The sequence below is a fragment of the Schistocerca serialis genome, chromosome 11, assembly GCF_023864345.2.
Source record: "Schistocerca serialis cubense isolate TAMUIC-IGC-003099 chromosome 11, iqSchSeri2.2, whole genome shotgun sequence".
Classification (NCBI taxonomy): domain Eukaryota; kingdom Metazoa; phylum Arthropoda; class Insecta; order Orthoptera; family Acrididae; genus Schistocerca; species Schistocerca serialis.
Genome location: NC_064648.1, coordinates 104,070,779 through 104,095,844, shown reverse-complemented (window position 1 = coordinate 104,095,844; position 25,066 = coordinate 104,070,779). Strand labels below are relative to the sequence as shown.

Genomic DNA, 25,066 nt, shown 5'->3' with positions numbered 1-25,066 from the left:
GACGAAATTATCCAATGTTCGCAGTAGCAGTGACAACAAGCAACTTTAATGTGTATTTTGTGTAAACAGGTTTACAGTGATCAGTACACGTTGGAGAACGAGTCCTCAGCACTAATCTGCCTGATTACAAACAGCCACTGTGTCTGATTCTGTGCTGGGCAGCCCACCCCAGTGACGAAATTATCCAATGTTCGCAGTAGCAGTGACAACAAGCAACTTTAATGTGTATCTTGTGTAAACAGGTTTACAGTGATCTGTACATGTTGGAGAAAGAGTCCTCAGCACTAATCTGCCTGATTACAAACAGCCACTGTGTCTGATTCTGTGCTGGGAAGCCCACCCCAGTGACGAAATTATCCAATGTTTGCAGTAGCAGTGACAACAAGCAACTTTAATGTGTATCTTGTGTAAACAGGTTTACAGTGATCTGTACATATTGGAGAAAGAGGCCTCAGCACTAATCTGCCTGATTACAAACAGCCACTGTGTCTCATTCTGTGCTGGGCATCCCACAACAGTGACGAAATTATCCAATGTTCGCAATAGCAGTGACAACAAGCAACTTTAATGTGTATTTCGTCTAAACAGGTTTACACTGATCGTTACATGTTGGAGAACGAGTCCTCAGCACTAATCTGCCTGATTACAAACAGCCACTGTGTCTGATTCTGTGCTGGGCAGCCCACCCCAGTGACGAAATTATCCAATGTTCGCAGTAGCAGTGACAACAAACAACTTTAATGTGTATTTTGTGTAAACAGGTTTACAGTGATCTGTATATGTTGGAGAGCGAGTCCTCAGCACTAATCTGCCTGATTACAAACAGCCACTGTGTCTCATTCTGTGCTGGGCAGCCCACCCCAGTGACGAAATTATCCAATGTTCGCAGTAGCAGTGACAACAAGCAACTCTAATGTGTATTTTGTGTAAACAAGTTTACAGTGATCTGTACATGTTAAAGAACGAGTCCTCAGCACTAATCTGCCTGATTACAAACAGCCACTGTGTCTCATTCTCTGCTGGGCAGCCCACCCCAGTGACGAAATTATCCAATGTTCGCAGTAGCAGTGACAACAAGCAACTTTAATGTGTATTTTGTGTAAACAGGTTTACAGTGATCTGTACATGTTGGAGAACGAGTCCTCAGCACTTGCCTGCCTGATTACAAACAGCCACTGTGTCTGATTGTGTGCTGGGCAGCCCACCCCAGTGACGAAATTATCCAATGTTCGCAGTAGCAGTGACAACAAGCAACTTTAATGTGTATTTTGTGTAAACAGGTTTACAGTGATCAGTATATGCTGGAGAACGAGTCCTCAGCACTAATCTGCCTGATTACAAACAGCCACTGTGTCTGACTCTGTGCTGGGCAGCCCACCCCAGTGGCGAAGTTATCCAATGTTCGCAGTAGCAGTGACAACAAGCAACTTTAATGTGTATTTTGTGTTAACAGGTATTCAGTGATCTGTACATGTTGGAGAACGAGTCCTCAGCACTAATCTGCCTGATTACAAACAGCCACTGTGTCTGACTCTGTGCTGGGCAGCCCACCCCAGTGACGAAATTATCCAATGTTCGCAGTAGCAGTGACAACAAACAACTTTAATGTGTATTTTGTGTAAACAGGTTTACAGTGATCTGTATATCTTGGAGAACGAGTCATCAGCACTAATCTGCCTGATTACAAACAGCCACTGTGTCTCATTCCGTGCTGGGCAGCCCACCCCAGTGATGAAATTATCCAATATTCGCAGTAGCAGTGACAACAAGCAACTTTAATGTGTATTTTGTGAAAACAGGTTTACAGTGGTCTGTACATGTTGGAGAACGAGTCCTCAGCACTAATCTGCCTGATTACAAACAGCCACTGTGTCTCATTCTGTGCTGGGCAGCCCACCCCAGTGACGATATTATCCAATGTTCGCAGTAGCAGTGACAACAAGCAACTTTAATGTGTATCTTGTGTAAACAGGTTTACAGTGATCTGTACATGTTGGAGAACGAGTCCTCAGCACTAATCTGCCTGATTACAAACAGCCACTGTGTCTCATTCCGTGCTGGGCAGCCCACCCCAGTGATGAAATTATCCAATATTCGCAGTAGCAGTGACAACAAGCAACTTTAATGTGTATTTTGTGTAAACAGGTTTACAGTGATCTGTACATGTTGGAGAACGAGTCCTAGCACTCATCTGCCTGATTACAAACAGCCACTGTGTCTGACTCTGTGCTGGGCAGCCCACCCCAGTGAAGAAATTATCCAATGTTTTCAGTAGCCCTGACAACAAACAACTTCAATGTGTATTTTGTGTAAACAGGTTTACAGTGATCAGTATATGCTGGAGAACGAGTCCTCAGCACTAATCTGCCTGATTACAAACAGCCACTGTGTCTGACTCTGTGCTGGGCAGCCCACCCCAGTGGCGAAGTTATCCAATGTTCGCAGTAGCAGTGACAACAAGCAACTTTAATGTGTATTTTGTGTTAACAGGTATTCAGTGATCTGTACATGTTGGAGAACGAGTCCTCAGCACTAATCTGCCTGATTACAAACAGCCACTGTGTCTGACTCTGTGCTGGGCAGCCCACCCCAGTGACGAAATTATCCAATGTTCGCAGTAGCAGTGACAACAAACAACTTTAATGTGTATTTTGTGTAAACAGGTTTACAGTGATCTGTATATCTTGGAGAACGAGTCATCAGCACTAATCTGCCTGATTACAAACAGCCACTGTGTCTCATTCCGTGCTGGGCAGCCCACCCCAGTGATGAAATTATCCAATATTCGCAGTAGCAGTGACAACAAGCAACTTTAATGTGTATTTTGTGTAAACAGGTTTACAGTGATCTGTACATGTTGGAGAAAGAGTCCTCAGCACTAATCTGCCTGATTACAAACAGCCACTGTGTCTCATTCTGTGCTGGGCATCCCACAACAGTGACGAAATTATCCAATGTTCGCAGTAGCAGTGACAACAAGCAACTTTAATGTGTATTTTGTGAAAACAAGTTCACAGTGATCTGTACATGTTGGAGAACGAGTCCTAGCACTCATCTGCCTGATTACAAACAGCCACTGTGTCTGACTCTGTGCTGGGCAGCCCACCCCAGTGAAGAAATTATCCAATGTTTTCAGTAGCCCTGACAACAAACAACTTCAATGTGTATTTTGTGTAAACAGGCTTACAGTTGTCTGTACATGTTGGAGAACGAGTCCTCAGCACTAATCTGCCTGATTACAAACAGCCACTGTGTCTCATTCTGTGCTGGGCAGCCCACCCCAGTGACGAAGTTATCCAATGTTCGCAGTAGCAGTGACAACAAGCAACTTTAATGTGTATTTCGTGTAAACAGGTTTACAGTGATCTGTACATGTTGGAGAACGAGTCCTCAGCACTAATCTGCCTGATTACAAACAGCCACTGTGTCTCATTCTGTGCTGGGCAGCCCACCCCAGTGACGAAATTATCCAATGTTCGCAGTAGCAGTGACAACAAGCAACTTTAATGTGTATTTTGTGTAAACCGGCTTACAGTGATCTGTACATGTTGGAGAACGAGTCCTCAGCACTAATCTGCCTGATTACAAACAGCCACTGTGTCTCATTCTGTGCTGGGCAGCCCACCCCAGTGACGAAATTATCCAATGTTCGCAGTAGCAGTGACAACAAACAACTTTAATGTGTATTTTGTGTAAACAGGTTTACAGTGATCTGTATATCTTGGAGAACGAGTCATCAGCACTAATCTGCCTGATTACAAACAGCCACTGTGTCTCATTCTGTGCTGGGCATCCCACAACAGTGACGAAATTATCCAATGTTCGCAGTAGCAGTGACAACAAGCAACTTTAACGTGTATTTTGTGTAAACAGGTTTACAGTGATCTGTACATGTTGGAGAACGAGTCCTAGCACTCATCTGCCTGATTACAAACAGCCACTGTGTCTGACTCTGTGCTGGGCAGCCCACCCCAGTGAAGAAATTATCCAATGTTTTCAGTAGCCCTGACAACAAACAACTTCAATGTGTATTTTGTGTAAACAGGCTTACAGTTGTCTGTACATGTTGGAGAACGAGTCCTCAGCACTAATCTGCCTGATTACAAACAGCCACTGTGTCTCATTCTGTGCTGGGCAGCCCACCCCAGTGACGAAGTTATCCAATGTTCGCAGTAGCAGTGACAACAAGCAACTTTAATGTGTATTTCGTGTAAACAGGTTTACAGTGATCTGTACATGTTGGAGAACGAGTCCTCAGCACTAATCTGCCTGATTACAAACAGCCACTGTGTCTCATTCTGTGCTGGGCAGCCCACCCCAGTGACGAAATTATCCAATGTTCGCAGTAGCAGTGACAACAAGCAACTTTAATGTGTATTTTGTGTAAACCGGCTTACAGTGATCTGTACATGTTGGAGAACGAGTCCTCAGCACTAATCTGCCTGATTACAAACAGCCACTGTGTCTCATTCTGTGCTGGGCAGCCCACCCCAGTGACGAAATTATCCAATGTTCGCAGTAGCAGTGACAACAAGCAACTTTAATGTGTATTTTGTGAAAACAAGTTCACAGTGATCTGTACATGTTGGAGAACGAGTCTTCAGCACTAATCTGCCTGATTACAAACAGCCACTGTGTCTCATTCTGTGCTGGGCAGCCCACCCCAGTGACGAAATTATCCAATGTTCGCAGTAGCAGTGACAACAAGCAACTTTAATGTGTATCTTGTGTAAACAGGTTTACAGTGATCTGTACATGTTGGAGAAAGAGTCCTCAGCACTAATCTGCCTGATTGCAAACAGCCACTGTGTCACATTCTGTGCTGGGCAGCCCACCCCAGTGACGAAATTATCCAATGTTCGCAGTAGCAGTGACAACAAGCAACTTTAATGTGTATTTTGTGTAAACAAGTTTACAGTGATCTGTACATGTTGGAGATCGAGTCCTCAGCACTAATCTGCCTGATTACAAACAGCCACTGTGTCTGACTCTGTGCTGGGCAGCCCACCCCAGTGACGAAATCATCCAATGTTCGCAGTAGCAGTGACAACAAACAACTTTAATGTGTATTTCCTGTAAACAGGCCTACAGTGATCTGTACATGTTGGAGAACGAGTCCTCAGCACTAATCTGCCTGATTGCAAACAGCCACTGTGTCTGATTCTGTGCTGGGCAGCACACCCCAGTGACGAAATTATCCAATGTTCGCAGTAGCAGTGACAACAAGCAACTTTAATGTGTATTTTGTGTAAACAAGTTTACAGTGATCTGTACATGTTAAAGAACGAGTCCTCAGCACTAATCTGCCTGATTACAAACAGCCACTGTGTCTCATTCTCTGCTGGGCAGCCCACCCCAGTGACGAAATTATCCAATGTTCGCAGTAGCAGTGACAACAAGCAACTTTAATGTGTATTTTGTGTAAACAAGTTTACAGTGATCTGTACATGTTAAAGAACGAGTCCTCAGCACTAATCTGCCTGATTACAAACAGCCACTGTGTCTCATTCTCTGCTGGGCAGCCCACCCCAGTGACGAAATTATCCAATGTTCGCAGTAGCAGTGACAACAAGCAACTTTAATGTGTATTTTGTGTAAACAGGTTTACAGTGATCTGTACATGTTGGAGAACGAGTCCTCAGCACTAATCTGCCTGATTACAAACAGCCACTGTGTCTCATTCTGTGCTGGGCAGCCCACCCCAGTGACGAAATTATCCAATGTTCGCAGTAGCAGTGACAACAAGCAACTTTAATGTGTATTTTGTGTAAACCGGCTTACAGTGATCTGTACATGTTGGAGAACGAGTCCTCAGCACTAATCTGCCTGATTACAAACAGCCACTGTGTCTCATTCTGTGCTGGGCAGCCCACCCCAGTGACGAAATTATCCAATGTTCGCAGTAGCAGTGACAACAAGCAACTTTAATGTGTATTTTGTGAAAACAAGTTCACAGTGATCTGTACATGTTGGAGAACGAGTCTTCAGCACTAATCTGCCTGATTACAAACAGCCACTGTGTCTCATTCTGTGCTGGGCAGCCCACCCCAGTGACGAAATTATCCAATGTTCGCAGTAGCAGTGACAACAAGCAACTTTAATGTGTATCTTGTGTAAACAGGTTTACAGTGATCTGTACATGTTGGAGAAAGAGTCCTCAGCACTAATCTGCCTGATTGCAAACAGCCACTGTGTCACATTCTGTGCTGGGCAGCCCACCCCAGTGACGAAATTATCCAATGTTCGCAGTAGCAGTGACAACAAGCAACTTTAATGTGTATTTTGTGTAAACAAGTTTACAGTGATCTGTACATGTTGGAGATCGAGTCCTCAGCACTAATCTGCCTGATTACAAACAGCCACTGTGTCTGACTCTGTGCTGGGCAGCCCACCCCAGTGACGAAATCATCCAATGTTCGCAGTAGCAGTGACAACAAACAACTTTAATGTGTATTTCCTGTAAACAGGCCTACAGTGATCTGTACATGTTGGAGAACGAGTCCTCAGCACTAATCTGCCTGATTGCAAACAGCCACTGTGTCTGATTCTGTGCTGGGCAGCACACCCCAGTGACGAAATTATCCAATGTTCGCAGTAGCAGTGACAACAAGCAACTTTAATGTGTATTTTGTGTAAACAAGTTTACAGTGATCTGTACATGTTAAAGAACGAGTCCTCAGCACTAATCTGCCTGATTACAAACAGCCACTGTGTCTCATTCTCTGCTGGGCAGCCCACCCCAGTGACGAAATTATCCAATGTTCGCAGTAGCAGTGACAACAAGCAACTTTAATGTGTATTTTGTGTAAACAAGTTTACAGTGATCTGTACATGTTAAAGAACGAGTCCTCAGCACTAATCTGCCTGATTACAAACAGCCACTGTGTCTCATTCTCTGCTGGGCAGCCCACCCCAGTGACGAAATTATCCAATGTTCGCAGTAGCAGTGACAACAAGCAACTTTAATGTGTATTTTGTGTAAACAGGTTTACAGTGATCTGTACATGTTGGAGAACGAGTCCTCAGCACTTGCCTGCCTGATTACAAACAGCCACTGTGTCTGATTGTGTGCTGGGCAGCCCACCCCAGTGACGAAATTATCCAATGTTCGCAGTAGCAGTGACAACAAGCAACTTTAATGTGTATGTTGTGTAAACAGGTTTACAGTGATCAGTATATGCTGGAGAACGAGTCCTCAGCACTAATCTGCCTGATTACAAACAGCCACTGTGTCTGACTCTGTGCTGGGCAGCCCACCCCAGTGGCGAAGTTATCCAATGTTCGCAGTAGCAGTGACAACAAGCAACTTTAATGTGTATTTTGTGTTAACAGGTATTCAGTGATCTGTACATGTTGGAGAACGAGTCCTCAGCACTAATCTGCCTGATTACAAACAGCCACTGTGTCTGACTCTGTGCTGGGCAGCCCACCCCAGTGACGAAATTATCCAATGTTCGCAGTAGCAGTGACAACAAACAACTTTAATGTGTATTTTGTGTAAACAGGTTTACAGTGATCTGTATATCTTGGAGAACGAGTCAACAGCACTAATCTGCCTGATTACAAACAGCCACTGTGTCTCATTCCGTGCTGGGCAGCCCACCCCAGTGATGAAATTATCCAATATTCGCAGTAGCAGTGACAACAAGCAACTTTAATGTGTATTTTGTGAAAACAGGTTTACAGTGGTCTGTACATGTTGGAGAACGAGTCCTCAGCACTAATCTGCCTGATTACAAACAGCCACTGTGTCTCATTCTGTGCTGGGCAGCCCACCCCAGTGACGATATTATCCAATGTTCGCAGTAGCAGTGACAACAAGCAACTTTAATGTGTATGTTGTGTAAACAGGTTTACAGTGATCAGTATATGCTGGAGAACGAGTCCTCAGCACTAATCTGCCTGATTACAAACAGCCACTGTGTCTGACTCTGTGCTGGGCAGCCCACCCCAGTGGCGAAGTTATCCAATGTTCGCAGTAGCAGTGACAACAAGCAACTTTAATGTGTATTTTGTGTTAACAGGTATTCAGTGATCTGTACATGTTGGAGAACGAGTCCTCAGCACTAATCTGCCTGATTACAAACAGCCACTGTGTCTGACTCTGTGCTGGGCAGCCCACCCCAGTGACGAAATTATCCAATGCTCGCAGTAGCAGTGACAACAAACAACTTTAATGTGTATTTTGTGTAAACAGGTTTACAGTGATCTGTATATCTTGGAGAACGAGTCAACAGCACTAATCTGCCTGATTACAAACAGCCACTGTGTCTCATTCCGTGCTGGGCAGCCCACCCCAGTGATGAAATTATCCAATATTCGCAGTAGCAGTGACAACAAGCAACTTTAATGTGTATTTTGTGAAAACAGGTTTACAGTGGTCTGTACATGTTGGAGAACGAGTCCTCAGCACTAATCTGCCTGATTACAAACAGCCACTGTGTCTGATTCTGTGCTGGGCAGCCCACCCCAGTGACGAAATTATCCAATGTTTTCAGTAGCCCTGACAACAAACAACTTCAATGTGTATTTTGTGTAAACAGGCTTACAGTTGTCTGTACATGTTGGAGAACGAGTCCTCAGCACTAATCTGCCTGATTACAAACAGCCACTGTGTCTCATTCTGTGCTGGGCAGCCCACCCCAGTGACGATATTATCCAATGTTCGCAGTAGCAGTGACAACAAGCAACTTTAATGTGTATTTTGTGCAAACAGGTTTACAGTGATGTGTACATGTTGGAGAAAGAGTCCTCAGCACTAATCTGCCTTATTACAAACAGCCACTGTGTCTGATTCTGTGCTGGGCAGCCCACCCCAGTGACGAAATTATCCAATGTTCGCAGTAGCAGTGACAACAAGCAACTTTATTGTGTATTTTGTGTAAACAAGTTTACAGTGATCTGTACATGTTGGAGAACGAGTCCTCAGCACTAATCTGCCTGATTACAAAAAGCCAGTGTTTCTGATTCTGTGCTGGGCAGCCCATTCCAGTGACGAAATTATCCAATGTTCGCAGTAGCAGAGACAACAAGCAACTTTAATGTGTATTTTGTGTAAACAGGCTTACAGTGATCTGTACATGTTGGAGAACGAGTCCTCAGCACTAATCTGCCTGATTACTAACAGCCACTGTGTCTGATTCTGTGCTCAGCAGCCCGCCCCAGTGACGAAATTATCTAATGTTCGCAGTAGCAGTGACAACAAGCAACTTTAATGTGTATTTCGTCTAAACAGGTTTACAGTGATCTGTACATGTTGGAGAACGAGTCCTCAGCACTAATCTGCCTGATTACAAACAGCCACTGTGTCTCATTCTGTGCTGGGCAGCCCACCCCAGTGACGAAATTATCGAATGTTCGCAGTAGCAGTGACAACAAGCAACTTTAATGTGTATTTTGTGTAAACAGGTTTACAGTGATCTGTACATGTTGGAGAATGGGTCCTCAGCACTAATCTGCCTTATTACAAACAGCCACTGTGTCTCATTCTGTGCTGGGCAGCCCACCCCAGTGACGAAGTTATCCAATGTTCACAGTAGCAGTGACATCAAGCAACTTTAATGTGTATTTCGTGTGAACAGGTTTGCAGTGATCTGTACATGTTGGAGAACGAGTCCTCAGCACTAATCTGCCTGATTACAAACAGCCACTGTGTCTGACTCTGTGCTGCGCAGCCCACCCCAGTGACTAAATTATCCAATTTTCGCAGTAGCAGTGACAACAAGCAACTTTAATGTGTATCTTGTGTAAACAGGTTTACAGTGATCTGTACATGTTGGAGAAAGAGTCCTCAGCACTAATCTGCCTGATTACAAACAGCCACTGTGTCTCATTCTGTGCTGGGCAGCCCACCCCAGTGACGAAATTATCCAATGCTCGCAGTAGCAGTGACAACATGCAACTTTAATGTGTATTTTGTGTAAACAGGTTTACAGTGATCAGTACTCGTTGGAGAACGAGTCCTCAGCACTAATCTGCCTGATTAAAAACAGCCACTGTGTCTGATTCTGTGCTGCGCAGCCCACCCCGGTGACGAAATTATCCAATGTTCGCAGTAGCAGTGACAACAAGCAACTTTAATGTGTATCTTGTGTAAACAGTTTTACAGTGATCTGTACATGTTGGAGAAAGAGTCCTCAGCACTAATCTGCCTGATTACAAGCAGCCATTGTGTCTCATTCTGTGCTGGGCAGCCCACCCCAGTGACGAAATTATCCAATGTTCGCAGTAGCAGTGACAACAAGCAACTTTAACGTGTATTTTGTGTAAACAGGTTTACAGTGATCTGTACATGTTGGAGAACGAGTCCTAGCACTCATCTGCCTGATTACAAACAGCCACTGTGTCTGACTCTGTGCTGGGCAGCCCACCCCAGTGAAGAAATTATCCAATGTTTTCAGTAGCCCTGACAACAAACAACTTCAATGTGTATTTTGTGTAAACAGGCTTACAGTTGTCTGTACATGTTGGAGAACGAGTCCTCAGCACTAATCTGCCTGATTACAAACAGCCACTGTGTCTCATTCTGTGCTGGGCAGCCCACCCCAGTGACGAAATTATCCAATGCTCGCAGTAGCAGTGACAACATGCAACTTTAATGTGTATTTTGTGTAAACAGGTTTACAGTGATCAGTACTCGTTGGAGAACGAGTCCTCAGCACTAATCTGCCTGATTAAAAACAGCCACTGTGTCTGATTCTGTGCTGCGCAGCCCACCCCGGTGACGAAATTATCCAATGTTCGCAGTAGCAGTGACAACAAGCAACTTTAATGTGTATCTTGTGTAAACAGTTTTACAGTGATCTGTACATGTTGGAGAAAGAGTCCTCAGCACTAATCTGCCTGATTACAAGCAGCCATTGTGTCTCATTCTGTGCTGGGCAGCCCACCCCAGTGACGAAATTATCCAATGTTCGCAGTAGCAGTGACAACAAGCAACTTTAACGTGTATTTTGTGTAAACAGGTTTACAGTGATCTGTACATGTTGGAGAACGAGTCCTAGCACTCATCTGCCTGATTACAAACAGCCACTGTGTCTGACTCTGTGCTGGGCAGCCCACCCCAGTGAAGAAATTATCCAATGTTTTCAGTAGCCCTGACAACAAACAACTTCAATGTGTATCTTGTGTAAACAGTTTTACAGTGATCTGTACATGTTGGAGAAAGAGTCCTCAGCACTAATCTGCCTGATTACAAACAGCCACTGTGTCTCATTCTGTGCTGGGCAGCCCACCCCAGTGACGATATTATCCAATGTTCGCAGTAGCAGTGACAACAAGCAACTTTAATGTGTATTTTGTGCAAACAGGTTTACAGTGATGTGTACATGTTGGAGAACGAGTCCTCAGCACTAATCTGCCTGATTACAAACAGCCACTGTGTCTGATTCTGTGCTGGGCAGCCCACCCCAGTGACGAAATTATCCAATGTTCGCAGTAGCAGTGACAACAAGCAACTTTATTGTGTATTTTGTGTAAACAAGTTTACAGTGATCTGTACATGTTGGAGAACGAGTCCTCAGCACTAATCTGCCTGATTACAAAAAGCCAGTGTTTCTGATTCTGTGCTGGGCAGCCCATTCCAGTGACGAAATTATCCAATGTTCGCAGTAGCAGAGACAACAAGCAACTTTAATGTGTATTTTGTGTAAACAGGCTTACAGTGATCTGTACATGTTGGAGAACGAGTCCTCAGCACTAATCTGCCTGATTACTAACAGCCACTGTGTCTGATTCTGTGCTCAGCAGCCCGCCCCAGTGACGAAATTATCTAATGTTCGCAGTAGCAGTGACAACAAGCAACTTTAATGTGTATTTCGTCTAAACAGGTTTACAGTGATCTGTACATGTTGGAGAACGAGTCCTCAGCACTAATCTGCCTGATTACAAACAGCCACTGTGTCTCATTCTGTGCTGGGCAGCCCACCCCAGTGACGAAATTATCGAATGTTCGCAGTAGCAGTGACAACAAGCAACTTTAATGTGTATTTTGTGTAAACAGGTTTACAGTGATCTGTACATGTTGGAGAATGGGTCCTCAGCACTAATCTGCCTTATTACAAACAGCCACTGTGTCTCATTCTGTGCTGGGCAGCCCACCCCAGTGACGAAGTTATCCAATGTTCACAGTAGCAGTGACATCAAGCAACTTTAATGTGTATTTCGTGTGAACAGGTTTGCAGTGATCTGTACATGTTGGAGAACGAGTCCTCAGCACTAATCTGCCTGATTACAAACAGCCACTGTGTCTGACTCTGTGCTGCGCAGCCCACCCCAGTGACTAAATTATCCAATTTTCGCAGTAGCAGTGACAACAAGCAACTTTAATGTGTATCTTGTGTAAACAGGTTTACAGTGATCTGTACATGTTGGAGAAAGAGTCCTCAGCACTAATCTGCCTGATTACAAACAGCCACTGTGTCTCATTCTGTGCTGGGCAGCCCACCCCAGTGACGAAATTATCCAATGCTCGCAGTAGCAGTGACAACATGCAACTTTAATGTGTATTTTGTGTAAACAGGTTTACAGTGATCAGTACTCGTTGGAGAACGAGTCCTCAGCACTAATCTGCCTGATTAAAAACAGCCACTGTGTCTGATTCTGTGCTGCGCAGCCCACCCCGGTGACGAAATTATCCAATGTTCGCAGTAGCAGTGACAACAAGCAACTTTAATGTGTATCTTGTGTAAACAGTTTTACAGTGATCTGTACATGTTGGAGAAAGAGTCCTCAGCACTAATCTGCCTGATTACAAACAGCCACTGTGTCTCATTCTGTGCTGGGCAGCCCATCCCAGTGACGAAATTATCCAATGTTCGCAGTAGCAGTGACAACAAGCAACTTTAATGTGTATTTTGTGAAAACAAGTTTACAGTGATCTGTACATGTTGGAGAACGAGTCCTCAGCACTAATCTGCCTGATTACAAACAGCCACTGTGTCTGATTCTGTGCTGGGCAGCCCATCCCAGTGACGAAATTATCCAATGTTTGCAGTAGCAGTGACAACAAGCAACTTTAATGTGTATCTTGTGTAAACAGGTTTACAGTGATCTGTACATGTTGGAGAAAGAGGCCACAGCACTAATCTGCCTGATTACAAACAGCCACTGTGTCTCATTCTGTGCTGGGCATCCCACAACAGTGACGAAATTATCCAATGTTCGCAATAGCAGTGACAACAAGCAACTTTAATGTGTATTTTGTGTAAACAGGTTTACAGTGATCTGTACATGTTGGAGAACGAGTCCTCAGCACTAATCTGCCTGATTACAAACAGCCACTGTGTCTGACTCTGTGCTGGGCAGCCCACCCCAGTGACGAAATTATCCAATGTTCGCAGTAGCAGTGACAACAAACAACTTTAATGTATATTTTGTGTAAACAGGCTTACAGCGATCTGTACATGTTGGAGAAAGAGTCCTCAGCACTAATCTGCCTGATTACAAACAGCCATTGTGTCTGATTCTGTGCTGGGCAGCCCACCCCAGTGACGAAATTATCCAATGTTCGCAGTAGCAGTGAAAACAAGCAACTTTAATGTGTATTTTGTGTAAACAGGCTTACAGTGATCTGTACATGTTGGAGAACGAGTCCTCAGCACTAATCTGCCTGATTACAAACAAACACTGTGTTTCATTCTGTGCTGGGCAGCCCACCCCAGTGACGAAATTATCCAATGTTCGCAGTAGCAGTGACAACAAGCAACTTTAATGTGTATTTTGTGTAAACAGGTTTACAGTGATCTGTACATGTTGGAGAACGAGTCCTCAGCACTAATCTGCCTGATTACAAACAGCCACTGTGTCTGATTCTGTGCTGGGCAGCCCACCCCAGTGACGAAATTATCCAATGTTCGCAGTAGCAGTGACAACAAGCAACTTTAATTTGTATTTTGTGTAAACAAGTTTACAGTGATCTGTACATGTAGGAGAACGAGTCCTCAGCACTAATCTGCCTGATTACAAACAGCCTCTGTGTCTGACTCTGTGCTGGGCAGCCCACCCCAGTGACGAAATTATCCAATGTTTGCAGTAGCAGTGACAACAAACAACTTTAAAGTGTATTTTGTGTAAACAGGTTTACAGAGATCTGTACATATTGGAGAACGAGTCCTCAGCACTAATCTGCCTGATTACAAACAGCCACTGTGTCTGACTCTGTGCTGGGCAGCCCACCCCAGTGACGAAATTATCCAATGTTTGCAGTAGCAGTGACAACAAGCAACTTTAAAGTGTATTTTGTGTAAACAGGTTTACAGAGATCTGTACATGTTGGAGAACGAGTCCTCAGCACTAATCTGCCTGATTACAAACAGCCACTGTGTCTGATTCTGTGCTGCGCAGCCCACCCCAGTGACGAAATTATCCAATTTTCGCAGTAGCAGTGACAACAAGCAACTTTAATGTGTATCTTGTGTAAACAGGTTTACAGTGATCTGTACATGTTGGAGAAAGAGTCCTCAGCACTAATCTGCCTGATCACAAACAGCCACTGTGTCTCATTCTGTGCTGGGCAGCCCACCCCAGTGACGAAATTATCCAATGCTCGCAGTAGCAGTGACAACATGCAACTTTAATGTGTATTTTGTGTAAACAGGTTTACAGTGATCAGTACACGTTGGAGAACGAGTCCTCAGCACTAATCTGCCTGATTAAAAACAGCCACTGTGTCTGATTCTATGCTGGGCAGCCCACCCCGGTGACGAAATTATCCAATGTTCGCAGTAGCAGTGACAACAAGCAACTTTAATGTGTATCTTGTGTAAACAGTTTTACAGTGATCTGTACATGTTGGAGAAAGAGTCCTCAGCACTAATCTGCCTGATTACAAACAGCCACTGTGTCTCATTCTGTGCTGGGCAGCCCACCCCAGTGACGAAATTATCCAATGTTCGCAGTAGCAGTGACAACAAGCAACTTTAATGTGTATTTTGTGAAAACAAGTTTACAGCGATCTGTACATGTTGGAGAACGAGTCCTCAGCACTAATCTGGCTGATTACAAACAGCCACTGTGTCTGATTCTGTGCTGGGCAGCCAACCCCAATGACGAAATTATCCAATGGTCGCAGTAGCAGTTACAACAAGCAACTTTAATGTGTATCTTGTGTAAACAGGTTTACAGTGATCTGTACATGTTGGAGAAAGAGTCCTCAGCACTAATCTGCCTGATTACAAACAGCCATTGTGTCTGATTCTGTGCTGGGCAGCCCACCCCAGTGACGAAATTATCCAATGTTCGCAGTAGCAGTGAAAACAAGCAACTTTAATGTGTATTTTGTGTAAACAGGCTTACAGTGATCTGTACATGTTGGAGAACGAGTCCTCAGCACTAATCTGCCTGATTACAAACAAACACTGTGTTTCATTCTGTGCTGGGCAGCCCACCCCAGTGACGAAATTATCCAATGTTCGCAGTAGCAGTGACAACAAGCAACTTTAATGTGTATTTTGTGTAAACAGGTTTACAGTGATCTGTACATGTTGGAGAACGAGTCCTCAGCACTAATCTGCCTGATTACAAACAGCCTCTGTGTCTGACTCTGTGCTGGGCAGCCCACCCCAGTGACGAAATTATCCAATGTTTGCAGTAGCAGTGACAACAAACAACTTTAAAGTGTATTTTGTGTAAACAGGTTTACAGAGATCTGTACATGTTGGAGAACGAGTCCTCAGCACTAATCTGCCTGATTACAAACAGCCACTGTGTCTGATTCTGTGCTGCGCAGCCCACCCCAGTGACGAAATTATCCAATTTTCGCAGTAGCAGTGACAACAAGCAACTTTAATGTGTATCTTGTGTAAACAGGTTTACAGTGATCTGTACATATTGGAGAAAGAGTCCTCAGCACTAATCTGCCTGATTACAAACAGCCACTGTGTCTCATTCTGTGCTGGGCAGCCCACCCCAGTGACGAAATTATCCAATGCTCGCAGTAGCAGTGACAACAAGCAACTTTAATGTGTATTCTGTGTAAACAGGTTTACAGTGATCAGTACACGTTGGAGAACGAGTCCTCAGCACTAATCTGCCTGATTAAAAACAGCCACTGTGTCTGATTCTGTGCTGGGCAGCCCACCCCGGTGACGAAATTATCCAATGTTCGCAGTAGCAGTGACAACAAGCAACTTTAATGTGTATCTTGTGTAAACAGTTTTACAGTGATCTGTACATGTTGGAGAAAGAGTCCTCAGCACTAATCTGCCTGATTACAAACAGCCACTGTTTCTCATTCTGTGCTGGGCAGCCCACCCCAGTGACGAAATTATCCAATGTTCGCAGTAGCAGTGACAACAAGCAACTGTAATGTGTATTTTGTGAAAACAAGTTTACAGTGATCTGTACATGTTGGAGAACGAGTCCTCAGCACTAATCTGCCTGATTACAAACAGCCACTGTGTCTGATTCTGCGCTGGGCAGCCCATCCCAGTGACGAAATTATCCAATGTTTGCAGTAGCAGTGACAACAAGCAACTTTAATGTGTATCTTGTGTAAACAGGTTTACAGTGATCTGTACATGCTGGAGAAAGAGGCCTCAGCACTAATCTGCCTGATTACAAACAGCCACTGTGTCTCATTCTGTGCTGGGCATCCCACAACAGTGACGAAATTATCCAATGTTCGCAATAGCAGTGACAACAAGCAACTTTAATGTGTATTTTGTGTAAACAGGTTTACAGTGATCTGTACATGTTGGAGAACGAGTCCTCAGCACTAATCTGCCTGATTACAAACAGCCACTGTGTCTGACTCTGTGCTGGGCAGCCCACCCCAGTGACGAAATTATCCAATGTTCGCAGTAGCAGTGACAACAAGCAACTTTAATGTATATTTTGTGTAAACAGGCTTACAGTGATCTGTACATGTTGGAGAACGAGTCCTCAGCACTAATCTGGCTGATTACAAACAGCCACTGTGTCTGATTCTGTGCTGGGCAGCCAACCCCAATGACGAAATTATCCAATGGTCGCAGTAGCAGTGACAACAAGCAACTTAAAGTGTATCTTGTGTAAACAGGTTTACAGTGATCTGTACATGTTGGAGAAAGAGTCCTCAGCACTAATCTGCCTGATTACAAACAGCCACTGTGTCTGACTCTGTGTGGGCAGCCCACCCCAGTGACGAAATTATCCAATGTTCGCAGTAGCAGTGACAACAAGCAACTTTAATGTGTATTTCGTGTAAACAGGTTTACAGTGATCTGTACATGTTGGAGAACGAGTCCTCAGCACTAATCTGCCTGATTACAAACAGCCACTGTGTCTCATTCTGTGCTGGGCAGCCAACCCCAGTGACGAAATTATCCAATGTTCGCAGTAGCAGTGACAACAAGCAACTTTAATGTGTATTTTGTGTAAACAGGTTTACAGTGATCTGTACATGTTGGAGAACGAGTCCTCAGCACTAATCTGCCTGATTACAAACAGCCACTGTGTCTGATTCTGTGCTGGGCAGCCCACCCCAGTGACGAAATTATCCAATGTTCGCAGTAGCAGTGACAACAAGCAACTTTAATGTGTATTTTGTGTAAACAGGTTTACAGTGATCTGTACATGTAGGAGAACGAGTCCTCAGCACTAATCTGCCTGATTACAAAAAGCCACTGTATCTGATTCTGTGCTGGGCAGCCCACCCCAGTGACAAAATTATCCAATGTTCCCAGTAGCAGTGACAACAAACAACTTTAATGTGTATTTTGTGTAAACAGGCTTACAATAATCTGTACATGTTGGAGAACGAGTCCGCAGCACTAATCTGCCTGATTACAAACAGCCACTGTGTCTGATTCCGTGCTGGGCAGCCTACCCCAGTGACGAAATTATCTAATGTTCGCAGTAGCAGTGAAAACAATCAACTTTAATGTGTATTTTGTGTAAACAGGCTTACAGTGATCTGTACATGTTGGAGAACGAGTCCTCAGCACTAATCTGCCTGATTACAAACAGCCACTGTGTTTCATTCTGTGCTGGGCAGCCGACCCCAGTGACGAAATTATCCAATGTCCGCAGTAGCAGTGACAACAAGCAACTTTAATGTGTATTTTGTGTAAACAGGTTTACAGTGATCAGTACACGTTGGAGAACGAGTCCTCAGCACTAATCTGCCTGATTACAAACAGCCACTGTGTCTCATTCTGTGCTGGGCAGCCCACCCCAGTGATGAAATTATCCAATGTTCGCAGTAGCAGTGACAACAAGCAACTTTAATGTGTATCTTGTGTAAACAGTTTTACAGTGATTTGTACATGTTGGAGAAAGAGTCCTCAGCACTAATCTGCCTGATTACAAACAGCCACTGTGTCTCATTCTGTGCTGGGCAGCCCACCCCAGTTACAAAACTATCCAATGTTCGCAGTAGCAGTGACAACAAGCAACTGTAATGTGTATTTTGTGTAAACAGGTTTACAGTGATCAGTACATGTTGGAGAACGAGTCCTCAGCACTAATCTGCCTGATTACAAACAGCCACTGTGTCTGATTCTGTGCTGGGCAGCCCACCCCAGTTACAAAACTATCCAATGTTCGCAGTAGCAGTGACAACAAGCAACTGTAATGTGTATTTTGTGTAAACAGGTTTACAGTGATCAGTACATGTTGGAGAACGAGTCCTCAGCACTAATCTGCCTGATTACAAACAGCCACTGTGTCTGATTCTGTGCTGGGCAGCCCACCCCAGTTACAAAACTATCCAATGTTCGCAGTAGCAGTGACAACAAGCAACTGTAATGTGTATTTTGTGTAAACAGGTTTACAGTGATCTGTACATGTTGGAGAACGAGTCCTCAGCACTAATCTGCCTGATTACAAACAGCCACTGTGTCTCATTCTGTGCTCAGCAGCCCACCCCACTGACGAAATTATCCAATGTTAGCAGTAGCAGTGACAACAAGCAACTTTAATGTGTATTTTGTGTAAACAGGTTTACAGTGATCAGTACATGTTGGAGAACGAGTCCTCAGCACTAATCTGCCTGATTACAATCAGCCACTGTGTCTGATTCTGTGCTGGGCAGCCCACCCCAGTTACAAAACTATCCAATGTTCGCAGTAGCAGTGACAACAAGCAACTGTAATGTGTATTTTGTGTAAACAGGTTTACAGTGATCAGTACATGTTGGAGAACGAGTCCTCAGCACTAATCTGCCTGATTACAAACAGCCACTGTGTCTGATTCTGTGCTGGGCAGCCCACCCCAGTTACAAAACTATCCAATGTTCGCAGTAGCAGTGACAACAAGCAACTGTAATGTGTATTTTGTGTAAACAGGTTTACAGTGATCTGTACATGTTGGAGAACGAGTCCTCAGCACTAATCTGCCTGATTACAAACAGCCACTGTGTCTCATTCTGTGCTGGGCAGCCCACCCCAGTGACGAAATTATTCAATGTTGGCAGTAGCAGTGACAACAAGCAACTGTAATGTGTATTTTGTGTAAACAGGTTTACAGTGATCTGTACATGTTGGAGAACGAGTCCTCAGCACAAATCTGCCTGATTACAAACAGCCACTGTGTCTGATTCTGTGCTGGGCAGCCCACCCCAGTGACGAAATTATCCAATGTTCGCGGTAGCAGTGACAACAAACAACTTTAATGTGTATTTTGTGTAAACAGGCTTACAGTGATTTGTACATGTTGGAGAAAGAGTCCTCAGCACTAATCTGCCTGATTACAAACAGCCACTGTGTCTCATTCTGTGCTCAGCAGCCCACCCCACAGACGAAATTATCCAATGTTAGCAGTAGCAGTGACAACAAACAACTTTAATGTGTATTTTGTGTAAACAGGTTCACAGTGATCAGTACATGTTGGAGAACGAGTCCTCAGCACTAATCTGCCTGATTACAAACAGCCACTGTGTCTCATTCTGTGCTGGGCAGCCCACCCCAGTGACGAAATTATTCAATGTTGGCAGTAGCAGTGACAACAAGGAACTTTAATGTGTATTTTGTGAAAACAGGTTTACAGTGATCTGTACATGTTGGAGAACGAGTCCTCAGCACTAATCTGCCTGATTACAAACAGCCACTGTGTCTGATTCTGTGCTGGGCAGCCCACCCCAGTGACAAAATTATCCAATGTTCGCAGTAGCAGTGACAACAAGCAACTTTAATGTGTATTTTGTGTAAACAGGTTTACAGTGATCTGTACATGTTGGAGAACGAGTCCTCAGCACTAATCTGCCTGATTACAAACAGCCACTGTGTCTCATTCTGTGCTGGGCAGCCCACCCCAGTGACGAAATTATTCAATGTTGGCAGTAGCAGTGACAACAAGCAACTGTAGTGTGTATTTTGTGTAAACAGGTTTACAGTGATCTGTACATGTTGGAGAACGAGTCCTCAGCACTAATCTGCCTGATTACAAACAGCCAGTGTGTCTGATTCTGTGCTGGGCAGCCCACCCCAGTGGCGAAATTATCCATTGTTCGCTTCTTCACAAAACACAGATAACAAGTGGTTGTCTACATGCAATTTGAGATAATTAATCACTGTAAATAGGGATGCATGGCTTAAAGAGCATAACAATTTTTAACGCTGCAAAAAACTTGCCTCTTCCGTTACTTTTGCTAGTTAACTCACCTGCTAATAAATAAAGTTCAGTTCAGAGATACAGTGACCCAGTCACGCGAAGCCAGTGAATGCATTATGTGCTACCTGCAAATGCCTTTTGTAGTTGTCAATCAAGTCAAAATACCACTAAGGAACACAGTGGCAGACGCTGTAGGTAGTGAGACACACACGTGTATACAGACATCGAATAAAGTTTTGCATAACCTCGATTCCGAAAGTTTGGGTACCTGTATAGAAAATTGGAATAGAGATCAACATAAACATCATTTCCGCCCTTTTTATTCCTCATGAAAACCACCCATTGCATGTTGTACCACTATAGAGCGAGACTTTCAGAGGTGGTGGTCCAGATTGCTGTGCACAGTGGCCAGTACTATGTCCTCTCTATTGGTGCATGCCTGTATTCTTCGTAGTATACTATCAACAAGTTCATCAAGGCACTGTCGGTCCAAATTGCCCCACTTCTCAACGGCGTAGGTCTCTCAGAGTGGTTGGTGGGACACGGCACCACATCGTCCGTAAATAGCCCTTTTCAATCTATCCCGGGCGTGTTCAATAGGGTTCAAGTCTGGAGAACATGCTGGCCACTCTAGTCGAGCGATGTCGATCTCCTGATGGAAGTCATCCACAAGATGTGCACGATGGGGGCGCGAATTGTCGTCCATGAAGACGAATGCCTCGCAAATATGCTGCCAATATGGTTGCACTATCGGTGGTAGGACGGCATTCACGTATCGCACAGCCGTTACGGCGCCTTCCGTGAGCACCAGCGGCGTACGTCAGCCCCAAACAATGCCACCCCAAAACAGCAGCGAACATTCACCTTGCTGCACTCGCTGGGCAGTGTGTCTAAGGCGTTCAGCCTCGCCGGTTAGCATCCTAACACGTCTCTGACGATTGTCTGGTTGAAGGCATCTGCGGCGCTCATCGGTGAAGAAACCGTGATGCCCATCCTGAGTGGTCCATTCGGCATCTGTACCGCGCTGCATGGTGTCTTCGTAGCAAAGATGGACCTCGCCACGGAAGTCGGGATTGAAGCTGCGCATAATGCAGCTTATTGGATACAGCTTGAGTCGTAAAACGACCTCCTGTGGCTGCACGAAAAGCATTATTCAACACGGATGCGTTGCTTTCAGGTTTCGTCCGACCCATGATCCGTAGGCAGCGGTCATTCACTGCAGTAGTAGCCCTCGGGCGGCGTCACCGAGGCGTGTCATCGACAGTTCCGATCTCTCTGCATCTCCTACGTGTCTGAAGAACATCGCTTCGGTTCACTCCTAGACACCTGGACACTTCCCTTGTTGAGAGCCCTTCCTGGCACAAAGTAACAATGCGGACGCGATCGAACCGCGGTATTGACCGTCTAGGCACGGTCGAACAACAGATAACACGAGCAGTGTAACTCATTCCTGGTGGAATGACTGGAACTGATCCGCTGTTGGACCTCCTCTGTCTAATAGGCGCTGCTCGTGCACGGTTTGGTCGGGTTTAGTGACATCTCTGAACATTCAAAGGGACTGTGTCTGAGATACAACATCAGCAGTCAACATCTATCTTCAGGAGTTCTGGGAACTCGAGTGATGCGAAACTTTTTTGGTGTGTGTAGAACTGGGGAACACGCGTGAGTGCCTAAGCTCGTGCTTACCTTGCCTCGTCCTCCGTGAGTGCCAAGCTCTGCTGTATAACCATCAGCTGTAAGTGACCCTTTAACAGGTTAATAGCGCCAGCATCTGTGAGACCAGGGAAGGAGCCAGTCAGCGCACGCACAGCCCGGGCTGCCTCGAGACTGGGGACGGAGAGAGTCTGCGCAGGCGCTGCCTGGTCTGCCGTGACACTCGGTGTCGAGTGAGTCTGCTGTATGGCCATCAGCTGTAAGTGACCCTTCAAGAGGTTAATGGCGCCAGCATGTGTGAGGCCGGGCACGGAGCGAGCCAGCGCACGCACGGCCTCGGCTGCTTGTAGACCGGGGATGGAGTGAGTCTGCACAGGCACCGCCTCAGCTGCCACGACACTGGCTGTGGAGCCGTTCTGCGCAGGCGCAGTCTCGCCTCCCGTGACACCGGGTGTGGAGTGAGTCTGCGCACGCGCTGCCTCAGCTGCCGCGTCCTCCATCTTCGGAGCTTGTGCCATCGGAGATGATCCTGAAACGTGACATCGCCAACTGAGCAGCCCTTTGCCCTTAAACACCACACCTGGTACATTTAGGGGTCACAGGCAGATCTGTGGCAAGCATCAGTCAGGAAAGGTTGTTCACCACAAGTCAGGTATAACACCATGTGTCCTCGTTGTGTCACAATGGTGCCTCAGGTGAAAGCATCAGCAACACAATTTTCCAAATTTCCCGAATTATTTCAGAGCCCTTGCTTTGCGAAACATACACTACTGGCCATTAAAATTGCTACACCACGAAGATGCCGTGCTACAGACGCGAAATTTAACTGACAGCAAGAAGATGCTGTGATATGCAAATGATTAGCTTTTCAGAGCATTCACACAATGTTGGCGCCGGTGGCGACACCTACAACGTGCTGACATGAGGAAAGTTTCCAACCGATTTCTCATACACAAACAGCAGCTGACCGGCGTTGCCTGGTGAAACGTTGTTGTGATGCCTCGTGTAAGGAGGAGAAATGCGTACCATCACGTTTCCGACTTTGATAAAGGTCGGATTGTAGCCTATCGCGATTGCGATTTATCGTATCGCGACATTGCTGCTCACTTTGGTCGAGATCGAATGACTGTTAGCAGAATATGGAATCGGTGGGTTCAGGAGAGTAATACGGAACGCCGTGCTGGATCCCAAAGGCCTCGAATCACTAGCAGTCGAGATGACAGGCATCTTATCCATATGGCTGTAACGGATAGTGCAGCCACGTCTCGATCCCTGAGTCAACAGATGGGGACGTTGGCAACACAACAACCATCTGCATTCTTCTCGAACATTTTTCATGGTAATTGTTTGAGGGTGAACTGTAGCTCTAAGTATTTTGCACCTTAAACACCAAATTTATAAATAACTTTGCATTTTCCTCTCGAGCCCATCAATACTGCCTAACAAGTGATTAACCGTTGTTTTCATTTTATTTGTGTCTAACTCGTTTTTGCGGTAGTATACGCTAAGGCCAGCTTTACTTGCATATTTATTCAATAGTGAGAGAATACTTGTATATTCAGCTTTACTCACATAATCATCGTAAAATTTCTTCAAGTCGGTTTTTTTGTAGTATTCGCTGAGGTCAGCTTTGCTCACATTCTTATTAAGTAGTGTGAGAATACTTGTGTATTCAGGCTTGCCAAGAAGATTACTTAATTGCTTTTCTAGATATCTTTCGGTAACTACATCATGGCCATCTATAGGGTCTTTTACATTTACTAATCTCTTGCTTTTGAAGTCAATATAACCTTTCGTTACTTTAAAAACGATGTTTAATTCCTTTCGAAATTGTACAGCCTCACCTTCGATTTTTGAAGTTAATTCTCCCAAGTCAGCTTCACTAGCAGTCGATCTTAGCTGCTTATAAAATTGCTTGATTTTTGAAGCTAATTCTTCCAAGTCAGCTTTACTAGCAGTCGATTCTACTTGCTTATCCATCTTCTCCTTGTTTTATTTTGTTCCCTAATATATCCGTTTATTATATCGAGAATTTTATCAAACGACCAGCCATCTGTAAACAGCTTCAGAACCTGAAAACATAGGTGGCCACATATAAAGTGATGCAAATTTTGAATCCTCTCTGTATTGTAAAACAAGTTATCTTGACCTAGATAGTTCACTAGCGCTTGTGGAATATCGCCACCGTTCGAGTCAAACACAAATTTTTCACTGCCATTTTTGAAGTAGCAATCCAGTGAGTGCCTACGTGATCAGACGTGTCTAGGTTAACAATTCCTGCTTCAACTTTTGCTGATTTTTGCTGTAGTTCATTGATCGTAAAGACGCCTCTAGAATTTGCAATTTTCAGTTTCTTTACTAATTTTTCTATATCAAAGTTGGTTAGCAGATGACTATACTTTTGCATCATTTCTTTGACTTCTTTTTCTTTTAGGCATGATTTCATAGGCAAACTTGACCCTGCTTTTCTTTTCTCCATTTCTAGGTTGTGCCTCCCCTGTTCCGCGAACTCAGCATCTTCCTTCTGTTTTTTATGGACAGCGCTCGTAATTGCTCCGCACCAGCGGCCAACGATACAATTCCGCCTAACGTAGCTAGAATCGGTGACAAGAATCCGCCTTAGTGTTTACCTTCTTCTTTTGATTAGAGAGATTCGAGCGCGCACGGAGGCTTTCCGGCAGTCGTTCTTCCCGCGAACAATATGCGACTGGAACAGGAAATGGAGGTAATGACATTGGCACCTAAAGTGCCCACCGCCACACACCGTGGTGGTTTGCGGAGTATAAATGTAGATGTAGATGTAATAACGAGAGAGACATGATAAGGAAGTGTATAACAGGAAAAGGATGCACGTCGCCAGTACACAGATTTCAGTACAACTACG

General features: G+C 44.8%; 1 protein-coding gene across 2 annotated transcripts in view; it reads right to left on the bottom strand.

Moving 5' to 3' along the window:
- Positions 1-25,066, bottom strand: part of LOC126426739 (serine/threonine-protein phosphatase 6 regulatory ankyrin repeat subunit B-like) — a 107,786-nt gene that overhangs the window by 23,162 nt on the left and 59,558 nt on the right. For both annotated transcript variants that reach the window (XM_050088708.1, XM_050088709.1), the window contains exon 2: positions 22,216-22,711. In XM_050088708.1, coding sequence (XP_049944665.1) covers positions 22,216-22,700 — 485 coding nt within the window. In that variant the 5' untranslated portion in view covers positions 22,701-22,711. The remainder of the gene's footprint in view (positions 1-22,215; positions 22,712-25,066) is intronic.